General features: G+C 46.4%; 2 protein-coding genes across 3 annotated transcripts in view; one reads left to right on the top strand and one right to left on the bottom strand.

The window, feature by feature from the left end:
* The window catches only part of lrp1ab (low density lipoprotein receptor-related protein 1Ab), a 95,182-nt gene that overhangs the window by 11,518 nt on the left and 63,372 nt on the right, over window positions 1–20,292 (bottom strand). For both annotated transcript variants that reach the window (XM_052057913.1, XM_052057914.1), the window contains exons 42-71: window positions 16,739–16,928; window positions 16,326–16,530; window positions 16,057–16,249; window positions 15,803–15,928; window positions 15,590–15,718; window positions 14,611–14,730; window positions 14,206–14,319; window positions 13,988–14,137; window positions 13,780–13,902; window positions 13,439–13,555; window positions 12,496–12,624; window positions 12,266–12,391; window positions 12,044–12,184; window positions 10,868–11,055; window positions 9,297–9,480; window positions 9,138–9,223; window positions 8,928–9,047; window positions 8,662–8,849; window positions 5,831–6,036; window positions 4,787–4,975; window positions 4,334–4,482; window positions 4,162–4,255; window positions 3,956–4,072; window positions 3,742–3,861; window positions 3,539–3,661; window positions 2,332–2,457; window positions 1,858–1,974; window positions 1,124–1,230; window positions 903–1,035; window positions 654–776 (exon numbers count right to left, since the gene is read on the bottom strand). In XM_052057913.1, coding sequence (XP_051913873.1) covers window positions 654–776; window positions 903–1,035; window positions 1,124–1,230; window positions 1,858–1,974; window positions 2,332–2,457; window positions 3,539–3,661; window positions 3,742–3,861; window positions 3,956–4,072; window positions 4,162–4,255; window positions 4,334–4,482; window positions 4,787–4,975; window positions 5,831–6,036; window positions 8,662–8,849; window positions 8,928–9,047; window positions 9,138–9,223; window positions 9,297–9,480; window positions 10,868–11,055; window positions 12,044–12,184; window positions 12,266–12,391; window positions 12,496–12,624; window positions 13,439–13,555; window positions 13,780–13,902; window positions 13,988–14,137; window positions 14,206–14,319; window positions 14,611–14,730; window positions 15,590–15,718; window positions 15,803–15,928; window positions 16,057–16,249; window positions 16,326–16,530; window positions 16,739–16,928 — 4,233 coding nt within the window. The remainder of the gene's footprint in view (window positions 1–653; window positions 777–902; window positions 1,036–1,123; window positions 1,231–1,857; window positions 1,975–2,331; window positions 2,458–3,538; window positions 3,662–3,741; window positions 3,862–3,955; window positions 4,073–4,161; window positions 4,256–4,333; window positions 4,483–4,786; window positions 4,976–5,830; window positions 6,037–8,661; window positions 8,850–8,927; window positions 9,048–9,137; window positions 9,224–9,296; window positions 9,481–10,867; window positions 11,056–12,043; window positions 12,185–12,265; window positions 12,392–12,495; window positions 12,625–13,438; window positions 13,556–13,779; window positions 13,903–13,987; window positions 14,138–14,205; window positions 14,320–14,610; window positions 14,731–15,589; window positions 15,719–15,802; window positions 15,929–16,056; window positions 16,250–16,325; window positions 16,531–16,738; window positions 16,929–20,292) is intronic.
* LOC127596014 (galanin receptor type 1-like) lies at window positions 17,447–19,802 on the top strand. The gene has a single exon (XM_052058150.1). It carries the CDS (start codon window positions 18,293–18,295, stop codon window positions 19,469–19,471), a length of 1,179 nt encoding a protein of 392 aa, XP_051914110.1. The 5' UTR covers window positions 17,447–18,292; the 3' UTR covers window positions 19,472–19,802.

The raw sequence follows: 20,292 nt of genomic DNA, 5'->3' as shown, positions 1-20,292 counted from the left end.
TCAAGCCAGAAGAATGAATTTCATTTCCCTCAGTCGGTCTAAAAATGATTTATTGAAGACAAATAACGTACAGTATCTTTTTTCAGCTGTTTGTGCCAGCTAGAAAGTGACAGGCAGAACAATGAAATGCCTCCCACTAGATAGCAGAGGGCACAAGAAACTGGGCATCAACCTGTTACTATTCATACAATACAGTGACAGCTTCGTTTTTTGAGTGACTAATGTTGCAGAAGTTTCACATTAATTCAATTTGTGAGTAACGCATCATCATTCGAAATCAACATTTCTATTTGGCGGCGTGGTGTGGAAGTTAAGTGTGTGTTATAGCTCAATAAAGTTTGGGAAACACTGGCTGAAATGGCAGATTTAGTTGGGCCCTACGAACTGCGCACACGAATCCAAACAATTGTATCAATCTCTGCTTTTCTGCCGACTTGATCATGAAAATTCAAGTAGGCTTTATGACGACTCCTGAAGCGATTCTGTTGTCTGTGCTTGATTTAGGAGTAAAAAAATAAAAATGGACATCAGACAGAAAGAAAGAGCAGTCCGAGTCAACAATTTAGCTTTTTTTTTTCTGTGTTGTGGTTGTTGTTTTTTTTCTTCAACAAAACAAAACACTGCATGAGTGGCATTCACGTGCAGGCACTCACGGCAATCTTCCGGACTCTCATCTGAGTTGTCTCCACAGTCATCCTCTCCATCACACTTCCAGGCAAGTGGTTTGCACAGAGTATTGTTGCATTGGAATTCATCCAAAGGACAGAGGCGGCCAGCTGAAAGAACATCAAGTGATTCAGAGTGTATCTGGGTCAAAACTGATACTACTCAATCTCACGTGCAGAATCAGAGCCGGAGAATAAGGAAAGAGCAGAAGAAAAAAAAAAGAATTCCGCACTCACCAGCAGTGTGGCAGTCCTCCTCATCACTGCCATCCATGCAGTCTGGGTCAGCGTCACATCGCCAGCGAATAGGAATACAGTGTCCATTTTTGCACTGGAATTGGTCATTGTCACACTTGAGATCACAGCCATCCTGGAGAACACAGGCCCAAAAGTAAATAAAGAATGCAAGTGTTCAACTCTGTTCTTGTGAAGACTGAAGAGTCAAGCGTTCCGGGCACCTCATCTGATCCATCGGCGCAGTCGCGGTCCCCGTCGCACTTCCACCGCCCAGCGATGCAGCGGCCGTTCGTGCAAGCAAACTCACTTTCGGAACACTGCCGAGGCACTGCGCGAAAATGCATCACGGCGGGACAGCAGGTGGTCAGGGAAGACAATGAAAGGAGCTTTGCAAAATTAGCTACATCGGCTCTAATCTGGACGTTACAAGGACAACAAGGACATTAGAATCAGCTGTCAGTGTTGGTGACTGCAAGCACACAAACAAACAGGTTTCACAATCAAGACCTCTTTCACAGTGTCAATCAAAACTGAGCATTGTCATCTTGATCGATGGAGAATTGAAATCGTTTTTGATGATGCAAGTGTAGCCAGCCGACAAGGTCTCCTTTATAAAAAGCTTTCAAGGACGCGTTTGTGCAGTGGCAGATGGACAGTGGACAACACGGAACGACTAATTCCAAGTCTCCTTGCAGACTCTCGCAACAGGGCTCGTGGATGGACAAGAGCATGACAGGCAACTGACTGAAAATGTTTGACTTTTGAACGTGGAAGGGACTTACCTCTAGCTCGTGCCAACGGGACAGTATGAAATGAAACAGACAACAGATGAGATGAAATGTCCTTGCCATGACAGTGACTGGATGTTTTTGACACACAGTCAACATGTTAGCACGAAGGGAGTTGAAGGTTAGTGAGAACGGACAAAAGGGCCGAGTGAAGACGTGACACCAACCGCATTTATCTTCATCCGAGTTATCGCCGCAGTCGTTGTCGTAGTCACACTGCCAGCGGCCCGGGACGCAGCGGTTGTTTTTACATCGGAACTGGTACGGCTCACACGTCCTCTCAGCTGCGCACAACAAGCATTGCGATGACAACCAATCAAAGACCACCGACACATCACCTCATGGACTTGGGGCCGCGTTGCTACTTGAGGTCTGCTAACCATTCTAAACATTCAGTTAACTGCGGCAAATGTTGAAAGTAATATTTGACACGAATTCCAACTCTATTTAACATAAAGAAGGGTGCGAATGAACTGTCCATCCATCTATCCATAATGATTAACGTGAAGATGAAGAACTTCAAAGTGGCCCTCGCATTCTTCCATTGTCTTTTCGTGACCCTCGAAGGAAAGAATTGGGACACCCCCGGCCAAATGTGAGCACAAAGACAAAGCAAGGCGAGCGGAGGCGAACATGCTCACCGCACTCCTCCTTGGGCTCGTCGGAGGCATCGCCGCAGTCATCTTCGCCGTCGCACTTCCAGCGAGCCGGGATGCAGCGTCCGGAGTCTTTGCAACGGAACTCGTCCACGCCGCATGTCATCTGGGCTACGGATGAGAACAATTTGCGGCTGCTTTTACTAATCCAATCAAATGCGTGGCGGTAGAGAGCCATCGTTGACCCAGCTGGACATCCTCCAGATATTTACGAGTTGTGGAGATGAACCGCAAAGTAAGTCATGTTTCTATGACGACAACCTCCGTTTTAACATTTACTAAATGAAATCAAATGTCTTCTTTCTCTCGCTGCACACTGTTTCCTGCACGCGCTTCCTGTGAGAATGAATGTATTTATTTATTTATTTATTTATTTATTGGGCCGGTCAGATGTCAGCCTTTATCTGTTGCCATGGCAATCTAATATGGCCAGTTCACAATCAGTTGTGCTGGCCAATGTCACTTGAATTATATTGGCAATGGGACTGAAACGTTTCCATTCGTTGATCAGCAAGGCAGAAGACATCTGATGTGGTATGCGCACTTGGATACATTCGATAATCAGCATCCCTGGTGAGTATGATCTATGTATTTCTTTATTGATCGTTTTAAAGAAATGTTGAGCTAAATAAATGTACAGCTGCTGCTAGATTCTGTTTTTGTCCCATGTTGCTGGTCTCTGTACTTGTGAAATCATCGTGCCGGATTAAGTCAAGCAAGTCCCCACTGAAGGCCCAGAAAGTCATTTTATCTCATCTCCGAATAAATTCTCAGCCATTTGTCTTCTTTTTAACTCAAACATAAAAATGAACCTGGCGCACAGGTCTTGTGATTTTGGTGCAACTGTGCCACAGATAACCGTGTCCCCGGGGAAACAAGTTGTGACGCACATACGCCATTTTATTGATGGCTTACGAAATGACAGAGTATTTACTTATCATCTAAAAAAATGAATGATTCAATATGTCCACGTGCCACCTGAAATGTGTGCATAACCCTGGTTGGGAAACACCGCTATATATACGTAACTGCATCCTATGGAACAAGCCAAGTGGCCTGTCCAGGCATTTGAAAGCAAACCGATGAGAAAGATGTGTTGATAAGAGAAGGGGGAGTTTTCAGTTTTGAAAAGAAATCTAAGCGCTGCAGGAGAAAAACAAAACTGCGGGAAGCAAATAATTCTTCCGCTTACTGCAGTTGGCAGGTTCATCAGACCCGTCCACACAGTCGTTGTCGCGGTCGCACACCCAGACGCGGGGAATACAGCGCTTGGTGATGGCACACTGGAACTGGGTGGGTGCGCACGTGACCTCAGCTACAGAGAGAAGTGAGCAAATGTTTTTTCCGTGGCGAGAAACCAACAACCCGAGTGGGATGAAAGTGAGAAACACTCACGGCAGTCTTTCTCGTCCTCTCCCTCGCCGCAGTTGTCTTGGCCGTTACAGCGGAAGATTCCTGGGATGCAGCGACTTGGGTGGGAACATTTGAACTGGCTGGGCAGGCAAACATGAATATCTGCAGCGTCGTTACACAAAAGACCCATTGTGAAATTTCGACGGAACAATGGACGCTGCAAAATAAGCATCCGATGTCAGAATGTGAGCTGTACCGCAGTTGGCCTCGTCGGAATTGTCCTGGCAGTCGTTGTCTCCGTCACATATGTATGCGGGGTTGGTACAGATGCCTGTGCCACACTGGAACTGGCCAGGTCTGCACTTGAACTCGGCTGTCACGAAAACAAAAGCGAATTAGTGCTCTTGAACTTGTCGATTTCAGCACAGTACGCTCGCCGCATGTCTGAAAATGGACACTCACAACAGTCAGCCGGCTCATCTGAGCGATCGCCACAATCATCCTCCGTGTCACATTTCCACCAGAACGGAATGCACTTATCATTTTTGCAGACAAACTACGAGACAAAAAGTGGAGATGCATAAAAGGCACATTGTTGAGGCGACGAGGAGGATGTTTGTGCAGTTGCCGTCACCTGGCTGGCCGTGCAGTTGGACATGCATGTGCGCTGGTCGTTGGCAAGGTAGAAGTTGGTGGGGCAAGCGCATTTGTAACCCCCTCCAGGGGAGAGGAGGCACAGGTTACTGCAGCCGCCGTTGTCCGTCTGGCATGGGTGGTTGCTCACTGGCAAAGACAAAACATTGCAACAAAGGCCCAATGGCACAGACGATTTTCCTGGGACGTGCCTCCACGTCTACCAACTTTGATGCCCTTTCATCTATGCAAAGCCGTGTGTGTGTGTGTGTGTGTGTGTACATAACTACGAAAAGGTACTGTATTTACGTCAAAGTTACATTACATTTCAGATCGCCGCACAATCGCAGATCATGCGAAATATCCTTCATAGGAATTCCTGTTCCACCATAATGGTTTAAAAAGAGCAACAAAATAGGGCTTTGGGTTATTGCTTCTACATTGAGAGTGTTACCCTGGGGTTGGCGGTAGGGGTGATAAATGTGGACATCCATGGGCCGATGCAGGGTGCTGATAAGGGTGGTCTTGTTGGTCCCCAGAGTCTTGTGAGCTCTGTTGATGGACTTGGTCTCCCAGTCGGTCCAGTAGATATATTCCTCAAACAGTGTCATGGCAAAGATGTGTGGGATGTCTTGGCTAAGAACTGCCAAAGGACAGCACACACACAACATTTTTTTTAACCATTTGCAAGTGTCTTACCACTAGAATGTTGCCCGGATTGTTGATAGGGTACTTAACGATGTGGCCAGAGTGCATGTTTGAACAATGCAAGGGGGGGAGAAATTCATTAAGGACTTAAACTGTCAACGATAAATAATTCCAGGTATTTGACAGTCCACTGTTGCAGCAAGCAATGTGGGCGAGCAGATTTCGAGGCACCGTCAATAATACACAGAAGCCGAGTGGGTGCGCGGCAAAACGGCCAACGCCATATCTAAAGTGCTACGCGCAATGTTCGATATGCCCGATTAGGTTTTATACACTCAAAGTGCTCTTTCTGCTCCGATAGACTTGGCATAGCATGCGTTTGCTTTCTGCGTTTGGCGCAAATGCGTCAGCACACAATTCAGTTTGGTTATAAAATACGGTAAAAAGCCATATGCACCACCTTTATCGATGTGCAACCCCCAAGTCTAGCTAATAGATCATCCGAAAAAAATTCACCCGGTTCTGAGAATTGTTTCGCAATTTGGACTGGGATTGCATGAGGTGGCCTTCAGCATGTTCCCATCACAATCCAAAGGGAACGCTCATTATCTTCTTAAAGGCCCTGTGACATCAGAAAATGTTCCTCCTTAAGAAGAGATACTTGTGAGCAATACACGTTACATTTCTACCGGTAAATAGAATGTCTGGCATTTCAAGTGATGTCGAATTTGGCCATATGTGACTTTGCGACATATTCGACTTATTAAGACATCCCATTTTGGCTTCTTCCCTACCCCGTGAATGTTCCAAAATGCTCTAAGTGCAGCCAAAGTACACAAAGATAAATGACCTGTGTGTCTTCTGGTGCCATCCAGACTGGCAAACTCAATGTAATCCTCCCGGGCGTCTGCCCAGTATATGCGGTCATTGATAAAGTCCAAGGTCAGGCCATTGGGCCACGTGATCTTGTCCTCTATGAGCACACTCCTGTTGGTGCCATCCATGCCAATTCTTCCAATGTGCGGGTTGTCACCCCAGTCAGACCAGTACAAGTACCTAGACATAAAAATGAATGGTATTATAATAATAATAATACATTTTATTTGTGGGCGCCTTTCTAGAAACTCAAGGACACCTTACAACAAGCAGTTAAAATCACGAGTACAATGTTAAAAACTACATCAAATAAGATAAGAAAAAATACAACAAAAATAAATAAATAAAAATAATGGCTTTATGGTCTGAGTGAATAGGCTTGTCGAAACAGATGTGTTTTGAGGCGGGATTTGAAATGTGTTAATGAGGCTGTATTACGAAGGTCAGCGGGGAGTGAGTTCCATAGCTGGGGAGCAGAGCGACTGAAGGCTCTATTTCCCATGGTGACGAGGCGAGCAGGGGGGACAGAGAGGAGGACAGAGGAGGAGGAACGAAGAGAGCGGACAGGCGTAGGAATATGGATGAGGTCAGATAGGTATGGAGGGGCTAGGTCATGAATGGATTTGAATGTGAGGAGCAGGATTTTATATTGAATGCGGTGTAAAATGGGGAGCCAGTGGAGATGTTGAAGGACAGGTGTAATATGGTTTATGTATGGCGTGAGTGTGATAATGCGGGCGGCTGAATTTTGGACCAGCTGAAGCTTATGGAGGGTTTTTGAGGGAGACCAAACAGAAGGGAATTACAGTAATCGAGTCGCGAGGTGACGAGGGTGTGTACAAGTATAGCAGTGGACTGAGGAGTGAGAGAAGAGCGGAGCCGGTGGATGTTTCGAAGATGATAATATGCAGAACGAGTGTTGTGGTTGATATGTGAGGTGAAGGAGAGGGTGCTATCAAGGATGACACCCAGACTCTTGACCTGAGGGGAGGGGGAGATGGAAGAGCTTTCGAAGGGAATGGAGAAGTTGTTTATTTTGTTTAGATTGGATTTAGTGCCTATAAGGAGGAATTCAGTTTTATTGCTATTCAGTTTGAGGAAATTTGAGGTGAACCAAGATTTTAATTCCTGCAGGCAGTTGGTTAGGGAGGATGGTGGAAGTATGGTATTAGGTTTGGTAGAGATGTAGAGCTGGGTGTCATCCGCGTAGCAATGAAAATGAATGTGGTGTTTCCTGAAGATATTACCAAGGGGAAGAAGATAGATTAGAAATAGCAATGGGCCAAGGACAGAACCCTGAGGAACACCTGAAGTGAGGGGAAAGGGGTGAGATCTAAAACGTTTGAGCTGGATAAACTGGGTGCGGTCAGAAAGATAGGAGCGGAACCAGGAGAGGGGGATGCTGGTGATGCCAATGGAGGAGAGTCTGTCGAGGAGGATGGAGTGAGAGATGGTGTCAAAGGCTGCACTGAGGTCAAGCAGGAGGAGGATGGCGAGTGAACCGGAGTCAGCAGAGAGAAGAAGGTCATTGCATATTTTGAGGAGGGCAGTTTCGGTACTATGGAGGGGACGGAAGCCAGATTGAAATTGTTCGTAGAGCTTATTGGAGGAAAGATGGGTGTGAAGTTGAGCAGCTACTCTTTTCTCTAGAAGTTTGGAGATGAACGGAAGGTTTGATATGGGACGAAAGTTGTTCAAGTCGCAGGGATCAGAGCCAGGTTTCTTCAGTATGGGAGTGACAGCAGCAGTTTTGAGATGAGATGGTACAATGCCAGTAGAGAGGGAAGTTTGAATAATGTTAGTGATGAGAGGGGAGAGGGCCGGGATAGAAGCTTTGACTAAAACAGTAGGGAGAGGGTCAAGTTGACAAGTAGAGGATTTGGACTTCTGGATTAAGATGGAGACTTGGTGGACAGATGGGGATGTAAATGCAGAGAGTAGGTGGGTAGGAACCGGGGAGAATGGAGAAGGAGGGTTAGGAGCAGCTGAAGGGGTGAGTTGCTGGTGGATAAGTTGGATTTTGGATGTAAAAAATGAGGCCAGAGTATTACAAAAATCAGTGGAATAGAGATGTGAGGGAAGAGTGTCAGCAGGTTTAGTGAGTTTAGAAATGAGTGAAAAGAGTGATCTGGGGTTGCCTTCATTGGAACTGATTAATCCAGAGTAGAAGGTTGATTTGGCTTTGGATATTGAGTCCTTGTAATGGAGAAAGTGGGTAGTGTACATTTCTTTATGAATGGCGAGTCCAGTTTTTCTATATAATCTTTCAAGTTGACGGCCTTTTGATTTAAGTTGTCTGAGGGTAGGGGTAAACCAGGGTGCTGTTTGGTTGAAGGAGACAGTTCGGGTTTTGAGTGGGGCCAGGATATTGAGAATGTTATGGAGATTTGTATTGTAGTGTGTCAAAAACTCATCTGTTGTAGAAAGACAATCAGTACTGGGGAGGTTGTTGATAAGTGATTCTAAATTGTCCGGGTTAATGTCCTTGATTTTACGGAAATGTATAATGCGTTGTGGGTTGGATTTGAAAAATGACAGGTTAACATTGAATGAAAGCAATAGATGATCTGTGTATGGGAGGAGATCGGTTTTACAGTTTGTTGGTGATAATCCAATACAGCAGATCAAGTCCAGAATATGTCCTTTACTGTGTGTGGGAAAGTTGACATACTGTTGAAAACCAAAACTGTCCAGGCAGGAGGTAAAGTCTTTGGTGAGTGAGTTATTGATATTGTCCATGTGTATTATGCATCCTAAAGATACACTACGTCCTTCGAATGACAACAATCGCTCATGGGGCCTCACCCGTAGCGCACATCCACGGCCACAGCGCGAGGTTCCCTCAGCCCGCTGTTGACCAGCACCGTTCGGTAGGCTCCGTTCAGTTTGGACACTTCAATGGTGTCCCGGCCTTTGTCACACCAGTACAAGTTGCCCCCTACCCAATCCACAGCCACACCGTCTGGGTTACTCAGAGAGGTCCGGTGCAACACCTGCATATCGAAGATGCAAATGTTCACTGCATGGGCCCAACGGTCGCCTTTCCTCCCCCCCGCCCCCACGTGACTGACCTCCATGTCGCTGCCGTTCATACGCATACGTCGGATCATGCTGCCCTGAGTGGTGACGTCGGTCCAGTAGATCATCTGCTCTGCATAGTGGAAGTCCAGTGCCACGGCATTATTCAGACCCTAAAATTGTTTTTGATTTTTTAAAGGCAAGTAGGAATTCGCAGGGGCATTGAAAGGAAACAATAACAACCTCTCCTTTTTGCTTTCTACCTGTTTGATAAGAGTGTAGTTGGAACCATCCAAGTTGAGCTTTCTCAGGTAGTATCGGTTAGCAAAGATCAAAAAGGCTTCCTCCTCTGCACACACAAGATTGAACATTTTCTGGAATTATTAGTATTAGAGCTATCAACATCCAATTCGGTGCCATACCTGATGTGGATTTACAGATGGTGGGATCATTGGGGCTGACTTCAAATCCATCCACGCAGAGACAGTGGAAGCTGCCGTGTGTGTTGATACAGCGCTGAGTGCAAGGGTAGACGCTAGTGCACTCGTCCACATCCACACAGGTCTTCCCGTCTCGCTTCAGCTGGAAACCGGGATGGCACCTGCACTGAATGCGTCAAGCCCGCAAGAGAGGTCAGCTTCTAAAAGACAAGCACTATGACGCCTCAATTGCACTGTTGAGGCTCTACCGGAGTTTGCCCAGTTACCGCCCTCCCCTTTGTGGAAAAAAAAGATTGATATTTCTGACTCACGAGTCAAATTCATTCCGTGATCACGCTTGCAACTCAAAACCCACATCTCAAATCATCCTTGCCCAATGAAATGAATGGAAAATGAAATAACATACTGGAACTAAATAGAATACCAAGAGGCTCCGGCACGTCCTCAACGCTCGTGGGGGTAAGCGTTTCGAATTATGGACGGATCAAGAACGAAACAGTTTGTGCGGCATGATCATATAATGGGCCGTTGCGCTGCTCCTTTTGCCGTGTGTGCCTCGGCCACCGAGGGGGCAATATAATAGCTATCGATGTACGACACATTGTTGATTTCAAATTGGCGAAGCGTGTCAGGTCATTCGTAAGTTGAAGTAGCACTCCATCTAGATAGGCAGCTCCTATTTTGTCATTCAAACATCCAAAAGGGGCATGATTGCCATATGGCAAAGTTTAATTGGTGTTTGGAGCAGAAATGATTGCACTCCATTAATTCTGCCTCACAAATGCCAGGCAAGCGTGACATTCCCTGTCCGAAAGTGAGAGTACCAGAGAGGTGCGGTACCGGGTGTAGGCTAGTGAAAGAAGTGGTGTCTCAACATTTCCAACACCCTTAAAAAGCACCCGTATACATACCGTACAGTTACACCCCAAATTATTCACACAATGGCCACATTGTAAGAAAGTCCATTTCTATTTGGTGAATGTAAGAGCGTGGCAAAAGACTCGCATTGTGTCAATGCAGGCACACGTAAATAGAGTTTGCAACTCAGCACTGCCACTTTGGCCGCCGAGTAAATATTAAAAACCAGAAAACAAACGCCACGCAGTTCACATGACAAGCATCACATTACAAGCATTCACATGACAAGAATTTACACGATGATTCATTCTGCTCCATAAGTAGGATGCAGGCACACACGCTTAATGATTTTCAAAAGAAGCTCAGACCGCAGCCTCGCTACGACAAACATGAAAGTTCATGCTCAGTTCAAGCTGTTCTTTACGCACCTCCTACTTTCAGGAGGCAGAGCCAAAACAAGTTAGGGTCTTACGCAAGCACATGCCTAAAGTCAGTTCCCAACTTTTTCGCCCCGCTTGTTGGGGAAGCGCATCCATTAAATACCGGTGGGTCTCTTCGGATGCCTCTGTATACAGTAATTGATACGCTCACCGTTCATATAGACTTGGCCAGTCAGTGTTTGCTTGGAGTTACGAGACAAGTGCTGGATACACACAAAAAAAATAAATAAATCCACACTGAGATGGTTTGGTTACCTTGTAACCGATCTTGAGGTCATCACAGAGTTGTGAGCAGCCGCTCAGTTTACTGTTGAGACACTCGTTGATGAAGCAGTTGAGTTCATCGGAGCCGTCGCCGCAGTCATCATTCCGGTCACACAGCAGAGTCTCGTTCACGCAATTTCCATTGCGGCACATGAAGGCCGATTCGTTACAAGTCCTCACTGAAACCACGCAAACATGGTGTGTTAAGTGCCGCACGAGCCGGAACGCGCACACAAAAAAAGGCGATACTCTGTCAGCCCAGCCCAGCGAAATGAGAAATGCATGCAAGATTGAAGGGTTATCGTTCCGATTTATAATACTGCTTGTGGAGGTGCACCAAATGTACAGTATGTAGCAAACTGCGCTGCTTGTTAGAAACGCGGCTTTGGAGAAACCATCCCGAAGATGCAAAACACCGTTTGGAAAATATTCACTGGTATTAAGGTGTGTGAAGATCAATGGAGAATTGCAACCAGCAGAAGAAAACCAACGACAGATGCGAATAATGCAAACCGCACCGCGCTTGAAGAAAAAGCTACTGTTCAGTCGGATGGAACCTCAAGTTGCAAACTTGGTTCGGTGAGCCCATTTCGAACGCAAAACGCTCAAACATCAAGGTAATGTTTCCCATTGACAAAAATGGATATGCAAGTCACCCGTTCCAGCCCCAAAACAAAGTTATACTTACAGTAACTTTTTTATTTTTACCCATGTGTGGTTGAAAAGTTAACATTCTAAATGAAAACACAGTATTGTAAAAGAAATAAAGCACTTGAAAAATATACGATAACATAAATTCACTACACATCTCTTGTTAAGTTTTACAATGTGTTGGTCGCCTCGCTCACGCTAGCAAGTGCTTTCTATTTGTCACTCTGCTGAAGAGCAAAACAGGCGCAAAGCACAGCGCTGGCCTGTCCATTTTGAACAGGTACTTTGCCTTTTCTTAGGAGCCGTTCTGACAGGTTAGCACGTTGTTGATTTTTCTAGTAATGTTGGCTTTCAATATGTGGACAAGGACATGGACCTACTTTACTACCTACTCTCGGGAAATTTTCTGCCTAACTGTTTGTAAACATGATGTTCGTAACTTAAGGTTCCACGGGACCGTGAATTTTCAATTCCTGGAGTACAGTCGACTAGTCGTGGACTGAGGACAATTCCCACCTGAGTCAGTGCACCGTGGATTCGTAGGCGCTTCATCAGAGTGATCTTGACAGTCAAACTCGCCATCACACTCCCATTTCTTTTGATTGAGGCAGCGGCCATTGGCGCAGCGGAACTCTTCAGGACCGCACGTTGGATATTCTGCAAAAGGCAACAAAGTGATTCGATTATTCCCCGACCACGGCGGGCGATGTTTTCTCACCATAGACGGCACACGCTCACCACATTCAGGAGACTCATCGGAGCCATCAGGACAGTCAATGTCATGATCGCACACAAAGTGCTTGGGTATGCACTGCCTATTCTGGCACATGAATTCACTGTCGTCACACGTGCTGTTGGTGTGCACTGCAAGTGGAAAGGGATACATTTGTGGAAGGCTTGGCAGAAATCAATGCAGGATAATTTCGCCGAACGGGCTGCTGTGCTGATAGTGCACATGTCCAACTCACGGCATCCGGCCTTGACACTCTCGTCGGCTCCATCCGGACAGTCATTGTCTCCATCACACTTCCAGCGCTGGGGCACACACACGTGCGAGCCGGGACACTGGAAGGCCTCGGGACTGCAGGTTTTGGATTCTGGGTTCATGGAAAACGGGAAGGGTATCGTAAAATGACCGGGTTTGCAGAATTCCAGCAACTGTCAACGTCAGAAACTCTCAATGGAAATGAATAGGAATTTAATCGACGGTTAAAAGGGAACTCGGGGGGGGGGATTTGAGAAGAATCAATTTGATTTTGTGGCCAGATAACTTTTGTTAGGTGTTTTGCTGGCGCAGTCTAACCCCTGGTGCTGCCATCCCATGTGTAGTGAAAGAGCTTTTGGAATATCCTCTGGCCAGCATAAACCACCTGACAAATGCTCTCCATTAATTTGATGAATGAACACTTTTGGGAAGGCTTGGGCAAGGTGGGCTGAGTAATATTGAACTGAACATGTTTTTGTTGCTCAATGAAAGAATGAATTGTTCCAAAAATGTTCAAAACTTCTACCAAGCAATAAATCCATTGAAATGTGATTCTCTTTAAACTGTAACAACGATATTATCTGGTGGCCAGATGAGGAAATTATTTAATGAATTTGTGATTTCGATGGTTTTTATAGTTGCATATTGCATTCAGGAATTTTGACAAAGAAGACAAGAGAGACTGTTTTTGGAGTACTCTGGTCCTGGTTATTGCTTGGCTCCGTGACAAGCCCATGAGGCCTAGGCATACTATTGTATGCGTGACACAGTAATAAAAATGTCTTTCATCCATTCATTCTATTATTTTGCATGGATGTGTGCATATGACAAAAGAAAACAATTGAGGATTGTGCTTGAATATGACACGTGGTACATAATTAGGGGAAAGGGCTCAAGGGCTGCTCGCAGTTCAATGCGTGGCTCACTGCATTTGTCATCCTCGTCCGATCCATCGCCGCAATCATCAGAACCGTCGCACACCCAATGGCTGGAAATGCAGCGGTGGTTTCCACACTCAAACTGGGCGGATGTACAAAATTTGTCTGCAATTGGAGCCGTAGAAAGATTTCAGAAAAAAAAACAAAAAACAGAAGAGAATAATTAAACTCGGTTGACTATAATGCAAGACTGTTCTTTCTGCTGCAATGATCAGTACAAGTGCACCCTTTCATTGAGTGTTCCGAATACAGAATATGATGCCGACGGTTTACATACACTTGCCACTGAGTGCGAGGAAGAAACTACTTTGAATCAACATTAGACTGACCGCAGTGTGTCTCGTCAGCTCCGTTCTCGCAGTCATTGTCCTTATCGCAAGTCCAGCTCATTGGAATGCAGGCGTCACTGGAGCAAGCAAAGAAGTTGACTGGACATTTCAGCTTGCGTTTATCTGCAAGACCAGACAAAGAAATCACAAGTAGGCTTGAATGGGTCCAAACAGACTGCAGGCAGGAAAAGCAGGCGGAGCTGCGCACCCGGGCAGTTCCTCTCATCGGAGAAGTCGCCGCAGTCGTTGTTGCCGTCACACAGCCACGATGACAGATAACACAGAGTGGTTTTCTCGCAGCTCTGGAAGGAAGCGCCTTTCACTCCCAGGCGGAAGAAACGCGAGCAGTCGGTGGGTTCTGGCCATGAACAAAAGACATTTTCACGACCCTTGTTTGATCTCCGGCATCCTTTCAAGCGGCCTTACGGCAGTTCATTTCGTCGCTGGCATCCTCGCAGTTCACCACCTGGTCGCAGCGGCTGAAGTTGGAGATACAGCTGCCATCTTTGCACTGGAACTCTCCAACTTTGCACAGGGTCACTACAAAGATAAAACCAGACGAGTGAACATAATGTCAACTACCTCTTACTTGAAGCAGCCGGAAAGCAATTCCTGAATTGATCAAAACATGTCAGCTAACCAGTCTCGATCTTTTCAAGTCAAGTTGGTGTGTTTAAATGAGCCCATTAGACATGCGAGCAACTCTCACTGGATCACACAATTACAATAGCATAGTACAATTAAAAAATATATATCTACATATATTTAAAATATATATATATATATATATTTTTTTTTAACGTTCCAATGGAATGGATGCTGATGACTTACTGTTACAAGGCATTTCATCAGAGTGGTCGCCACAGTCGTCTGTGCCGTCACACCAGAATTTGTGACCAATACAGCGACCGTTCATGCAACGCCTGTAGCCTTTCTTGCAAATTCGATTGGCTAGCAAAACAAAACAAAACAAAACAGTAAATTGGAAGGAAAAGCTTATACAGTCAAAGATTTGGTGTGTCGTGAAAATAATGGCTACCTTATCAATATGCACAAACAAGATAAAACTAGGCTAATATGTTTTTTTTTTATGATACCTTACACATTAAAAAGTTGTAAATATCCCCACACGAGTTTATTAAGATAAGATATCCTTTATTCGTCCCACACTGGGGAAATTTACAGCCTCCAGCAGCAAGAATGTATGTAGAAAGAAGAAAGAGAAAAAAAACAGCAAACATCTTTCAATTAAATACAATATGAACACAAAATGGATAAATCGCAGTACTATTTACAATTTTCCTTCACATCATTTAATTATTATTATTATTATGATTGTTATTTTTCATTCATCAGCCTGACAGCAGTCGGTAGGAACGAGCGTCGGTGCTACCAAGTGCTGTCAGGGCGGGCTGGAGGGGGTGGGAGGGACTGGCCATCATAGCTTTTAGCTTAGTTAGCATCCTTCTGTTGCCCACCTCTTCCAGAGTGTCAAGGGAGCAACCCAGGACAGAACTGGCCTTCCTGACCAGTCGCTCCAGTCTCTTTCTGTCCCGGGCTGAGATGCTGCCTGAGCAGCAGACAATGCCATCATGGATGGCCGAGGCCACCACCGAGTTATAGAACGTCTTAAGGAGTGACCCCTGAACCCCAAAAGACCTCAGTTTCCTGAGTAGGAAGAATCGGCTCTTTTGAATTATTGGGTGAATTCTGAACCAGGAAGCCGCTGTGATGTTTTTGAGACTTTTTTTAAGCCACGAATGGCCAGAACAAACAGTTTATGAGCTCAATCGGTTGCACAAATCCTCACCGCAGTAGGACTGCTTCTCATCGGACTTGTCCTTGCAGTGGGCCATGCCATCACAGGTCAGGCTGTAGTTGATGCAATCGCCGTTTCCGCACTCAAAGTCGTCCACACTCCCGCAAGACATATTCAGCGCTGGTGAGGTGTACAGTCATGTTTATCACTGAAACCGCATTTGCGTTCGATGTTGAACAGCTTTCTTTTCTGCGGAATTCTCACAAGAGCAGGTGTTGTCTTCCAGTAGTTGTCTGTCTCCACGGCAACTGCAGTTGACCCTCCCATCAGACGTGGGCAGGCACAGGTCTTGGCAGCCTCCGTTATTTGTGCGGCAAGGAGAAAACTCACCTGAATGGTGTGCGGCCCAAGAGGGTGGAATTATGTTAGAGTGAGAATTCTATCATCGCTGCAACTAGGGGAAATACAACCGAGCGGCGGTGAATTATGGGAAACGAACAGCAGTCGACGCAACTCACAGCTGTTGGTGTCATTGGCCACCGCCACGATTCCCATCGGCTGCTGGGGGATGTCTGCCCGCAACACTTTCATGTCGCCACCCGTGTACTTGTCAGCTCTCAGGACCGCCCTCCTCACCCAATCCGTCCAGAAGATGAAGTCTCCGTATACGGCCAGGCCAAACGGATGCACGGGCTCATTCTTCAACAAAACCTAGAAAGGCAAACAGTTGAGGACTCCCTTCCAAATAACTCGTCTCTACATTACCGCCGCAAGAAAGCCTCCTTACATATCGGCTGCTCCCGTCATACTCGCAGCGCTCGATCTTGTCCAAAGTGGCATCAGAGAAGTAGAGCTTCTCTGCTCGGTGATCGATAGCAAGGCCGTTGGGAGTTTTAATATCACTCCCGATGATGGCCAGCACATTGGCGCCATTTAGGGAAGCCCTCATGATGCTGGGGGTCTGCTCATTCCAGTTGGTCCAGAACATGAGACTGTGGTTAGAAACAAACAAAACGAAAAGAAAAAAAAAACATAAATAAACACAGGGCCGATATAATATTATCGGCAGCCAAAACACGCCGTGGAATTAAAGCAACGGCTGAGTTGCACGAAACAAATGGGTTGGTGGGAAGAAAGCAGAGCAAGAAAAACGGCTGGAGCTGGGCCCTGCCCAGCCATGTTTGGATCTTAATGACTCACTCCTGACACTCATCCAGCACAAAGGCTCTGGGGTGGTCCTCTCCAGACATGGTGACCACGGTGTTGCGGTTATAGGCCACAGAGCGGCTCTGGTCCACGGTGTGGCGAGTGATGGTGGAGGTTGTGTAACTGGTCCAGTAGAGCGTATCCCAACCGCGGTGGTACGCCAGGCCCTCCACTGAACCGACATCTGTGGAAGAGAAGGAGCCTTTACTCTTGTACTTTTTTTCCCCTTTCTTTCTCATAATCTATGGAAGGCATTTTTAACATACAGGTCAGTGAGCCTTAGAATGCAACCCATGTTGTTCTCGCACTTTGTAGGAGATGAAAATCAATCCGTTTTTTTTGGAAACACAGCTGAAAAGGGATAATATGGAATATTTGAGCCTTTCCTTTTCCAAGCTGCTCTACCTCCCTTGAAAAGATGCATAAAGCAGGTACTACCCCAGCTTGACAAGTGAGCCCTGGGGGAGGCCCTGACACTGCAGCTGTTCAAGTCTTCCTGAAGACGCCATTTCTAAAACACGGTGCCAACCTTCCGCAAAACATGGAACTCCACTCCACTCCGCCGTCTTACCGGCTCCAAAGCGTGCCATCTATTTGTTCACAGTCCTACGATGAACGACCTTTATCACCATTCAACACGGCCATAAAAGCACGAACACTCCAAGCAGATGTTTGCTCTCTGAAGAAAGTCAATAGAACCTTTTGAGACGTTTTGGATGAATGACCAAGAGCCATGCATAGATGATCTAAATGGAGGACAAATCCACTGTTGAACACCAACTTGACTGAATGCACCTTCATGGCAGGTTGACAAACTAAACCCACACAGATAGTTGCTCTTTTTATCCTTCCAGCCTTGACACTAACCATTGTCTCCAGTCACGAGAAGGGAATACATCAAATAGGTGCGTGACAGTATTATGTAAGGGTGGTTGGGGCCTATTACAGCAACTCTCCCGTTGCTAAGCTTGTCTCAAGGATACTGCGCAAACAGTGGGAGAGACCTGCTGGAAGACCATTCCCACTCTGAGCAGGCATGGGGAATGAACAGGCTTTTTACATTCACGTTGATTATTTATCATGAATGCCTCGTTGAAGCGCAGTTCTTGTTCCAGCGGAGTCTACATGCTACACATGCTACACGCCTGTGAGGAGCTTCAAAGCGGACAAGTCGTCACCTGCTGCGGCGAGCATCAAGTGGAATGGCTTGACTGCCTTTAAAGCAAGAGGACACTGAGCGGCAAATCTCAGGAATGAATTTGACCAATGTTGCCCGGTGCCAAGAAATCAATCCAGACATGGAGTACGACTGCGTGTGAAATCTCTCCTGTGCTTGACACAAAGTGCTCCAAGGGATGAAGAAGAACATGTTGATGTTGGCGCACAGGGACTGGCCTTCCAGGTCTTGTTTTCATGTTTTCTGACAAAACTGGGCATTTGGGCAACTTTCGATGTGCTCTGGAAAATGTTTGTAAAATGGCAAGCTTGAGTGCTTTTGCACATTTGTTATCAATGATGAGACCTCTTGAATGAAGGAGTGAGCAGTAGATGTGCTTTACTCATTTCTATCATTACGAGAGGGGAGAGCAGGCCGTCGTTGCGATTCCCCTGACGCTATGTGAACGCCCCCCCCCCCCCTTCTTAACATTAACAGGCTCTCAGATTAATGAGCTCATTGACTTTAATTGGGAAGGCACGGAGATGACAGGACAGGACGTAAACCGCAGCGAACTCGGACAAAGCAACAGGCAAGAGGAGGCTGTGATTAAGGTTCTGGTGCCCATTCTGGATGGTCTAATCCTGGTGACTGGCCTGGTAGGACAAATCCTGGTCATCAGCACCCTAACAGGGCGGAGGCGGAAAGACCGCCACCCGCCACACGGTACCGACACCCTGCTGCTGGCCCTGAGCGCGGCTGACTTGCTCCTGTTGCTTTGCCTGCCCTTCCACACGTCGGCCATCACGTTGGGATGCTGGCCTTTCGGAAGCTTCCTGTGCAAATGGGTCAGCTTCCTGGGCGTGGCCTGTTCTTCGGCTTCCGTCTTTACTTTGGCTGCACTGGCTGTGACTCGCTACCTCACAGTGGTGCACCCCACCTGGGCGTACCGCTCCAGGATGCACCGGCGGCTCAAGGTGACGGTGGTACTTCTGTGGCTTCCCGCCTCGGCCTTGGCGGCGCCTCAGTTTGCCTTCCGCACAGTGACGACATCCAGGGCGGTGTACTGCTTCGCCTTTCTGTCCGACTTCAGCCAGCTCATCTACAGCATCAGCCTCTTCGTCTTTGGCTTTGCCCTACCACTGGGAATCATCGTGCTGATGTACGCAAAGATCTACTGCTTTCTTCGACACGCGCGATTGTTTGGAAATGCCCCTCGTCTGGAGCGCTACCAGAGCCAGGTCACTCACACGTCAGCTCTCTTGGTCCTGGTCTTCACTCTGCTCTGGCTACCCTCCTACGCGCTCATGTTCTCCTTCATCGGGGGAAGCATTCAGGGCTCAAAGGGTTACAACACGATTGCCATTTTGGCCAGATTGCTGGCATCGTCAGTGGCGGTGGTTAACCCCCTGCTGTATGGATTCATGTCTCAGAAGTTCCGAAGAGAGTTGTTAGAGCTGGGGAGAGAGCGATGGACCGTTTGCAAAAACTCCCTGAATGGTTGTCCTCATATGATGATGGGCGGGGACATGGTGCGAACCTTTGAGTTGGACGCAAGCTCTGAAACCTAAAACGGACGCAAATGTTATTCGTCTCCGAGTTGTGAAAATGGTTCATGCAAATGAAAGCCGTAGGAGGCTATTGTGACAAAGCTATTCCAAGCGTGTATGATATTCCATATTCCATGGGTCTAAGAATTGTGAAGCCGCTCTCAGATAAGGGATCCGATTTTAACACGCAATTTCAACGGGTAAAATGTTTTGGATGGAAATCGCGTTTGATTTCAGTCAATAATTCTGCAACTTCAACAAATCTTAATTTCATTACAACCTGTAACGTGTTTTGAGTTGCTCAAAAACATTCAGATTATACTCGGAAAGTTAATGATTTGAAAATACATGTACAGAGAATTAAAAAAAAAAAAAAAAAGATCACTTGCAGAATAATTTGGAATGCGACGTACAAAGAAATCACTGCACAATACAAGAGATGTACAGAAATTTGAGGTTTGGGCTTTGAATCCCTGCTGTGGCTCTCCTGCGTGTACTTGCGTGGCGGGGTTATTCCTGCTACTCCAGCTTCCTCTCACATTTCAAAAACATGCACGCTGGCTTAACTGAAGACTCTCAACTGTGTGAATGAAAGAGTGAATGCTGACTCCTCGATTATTTGTGTCGTGACCTCACACCCAAAGGCAACTGGCGGGACAGAAAATGGGTGAATGGAGGAATAGAAATGAGCTTTTTCGAATGGACTGAATAGGGTTAAAAGTTGAAACCTTTCTGCGCCGTTCAATAACATAATTAAATGGGTTCAATTCTGCTTTCCAAGGAAATGACAGATGCCGACCCTTCAAAGAACTGGCTCTGTTTTTCATCATGTCATGTGATCC

The sequence above is a fragment of the Hippocampus zosterae genome, chromosome 2 (genome assembly GCF_025434085.1).
Source record: "Hippocampus zosterae strain Florida chromosome 2, ASM2543408v3, whole genome shotgun sequence".
Taxonomy (NCBI): Eukaryota; Metazoa; Chordata; class Actinopteri; order Syngnathiformes; family Syngnathidae; genus Hippocampus; species Hippocampus zosterae.
The sequence above is the reverse complement of the archived record's forward strand: the minus strand, read 5'-3'. Positions and strand labels throughout refer to the sequence as shown.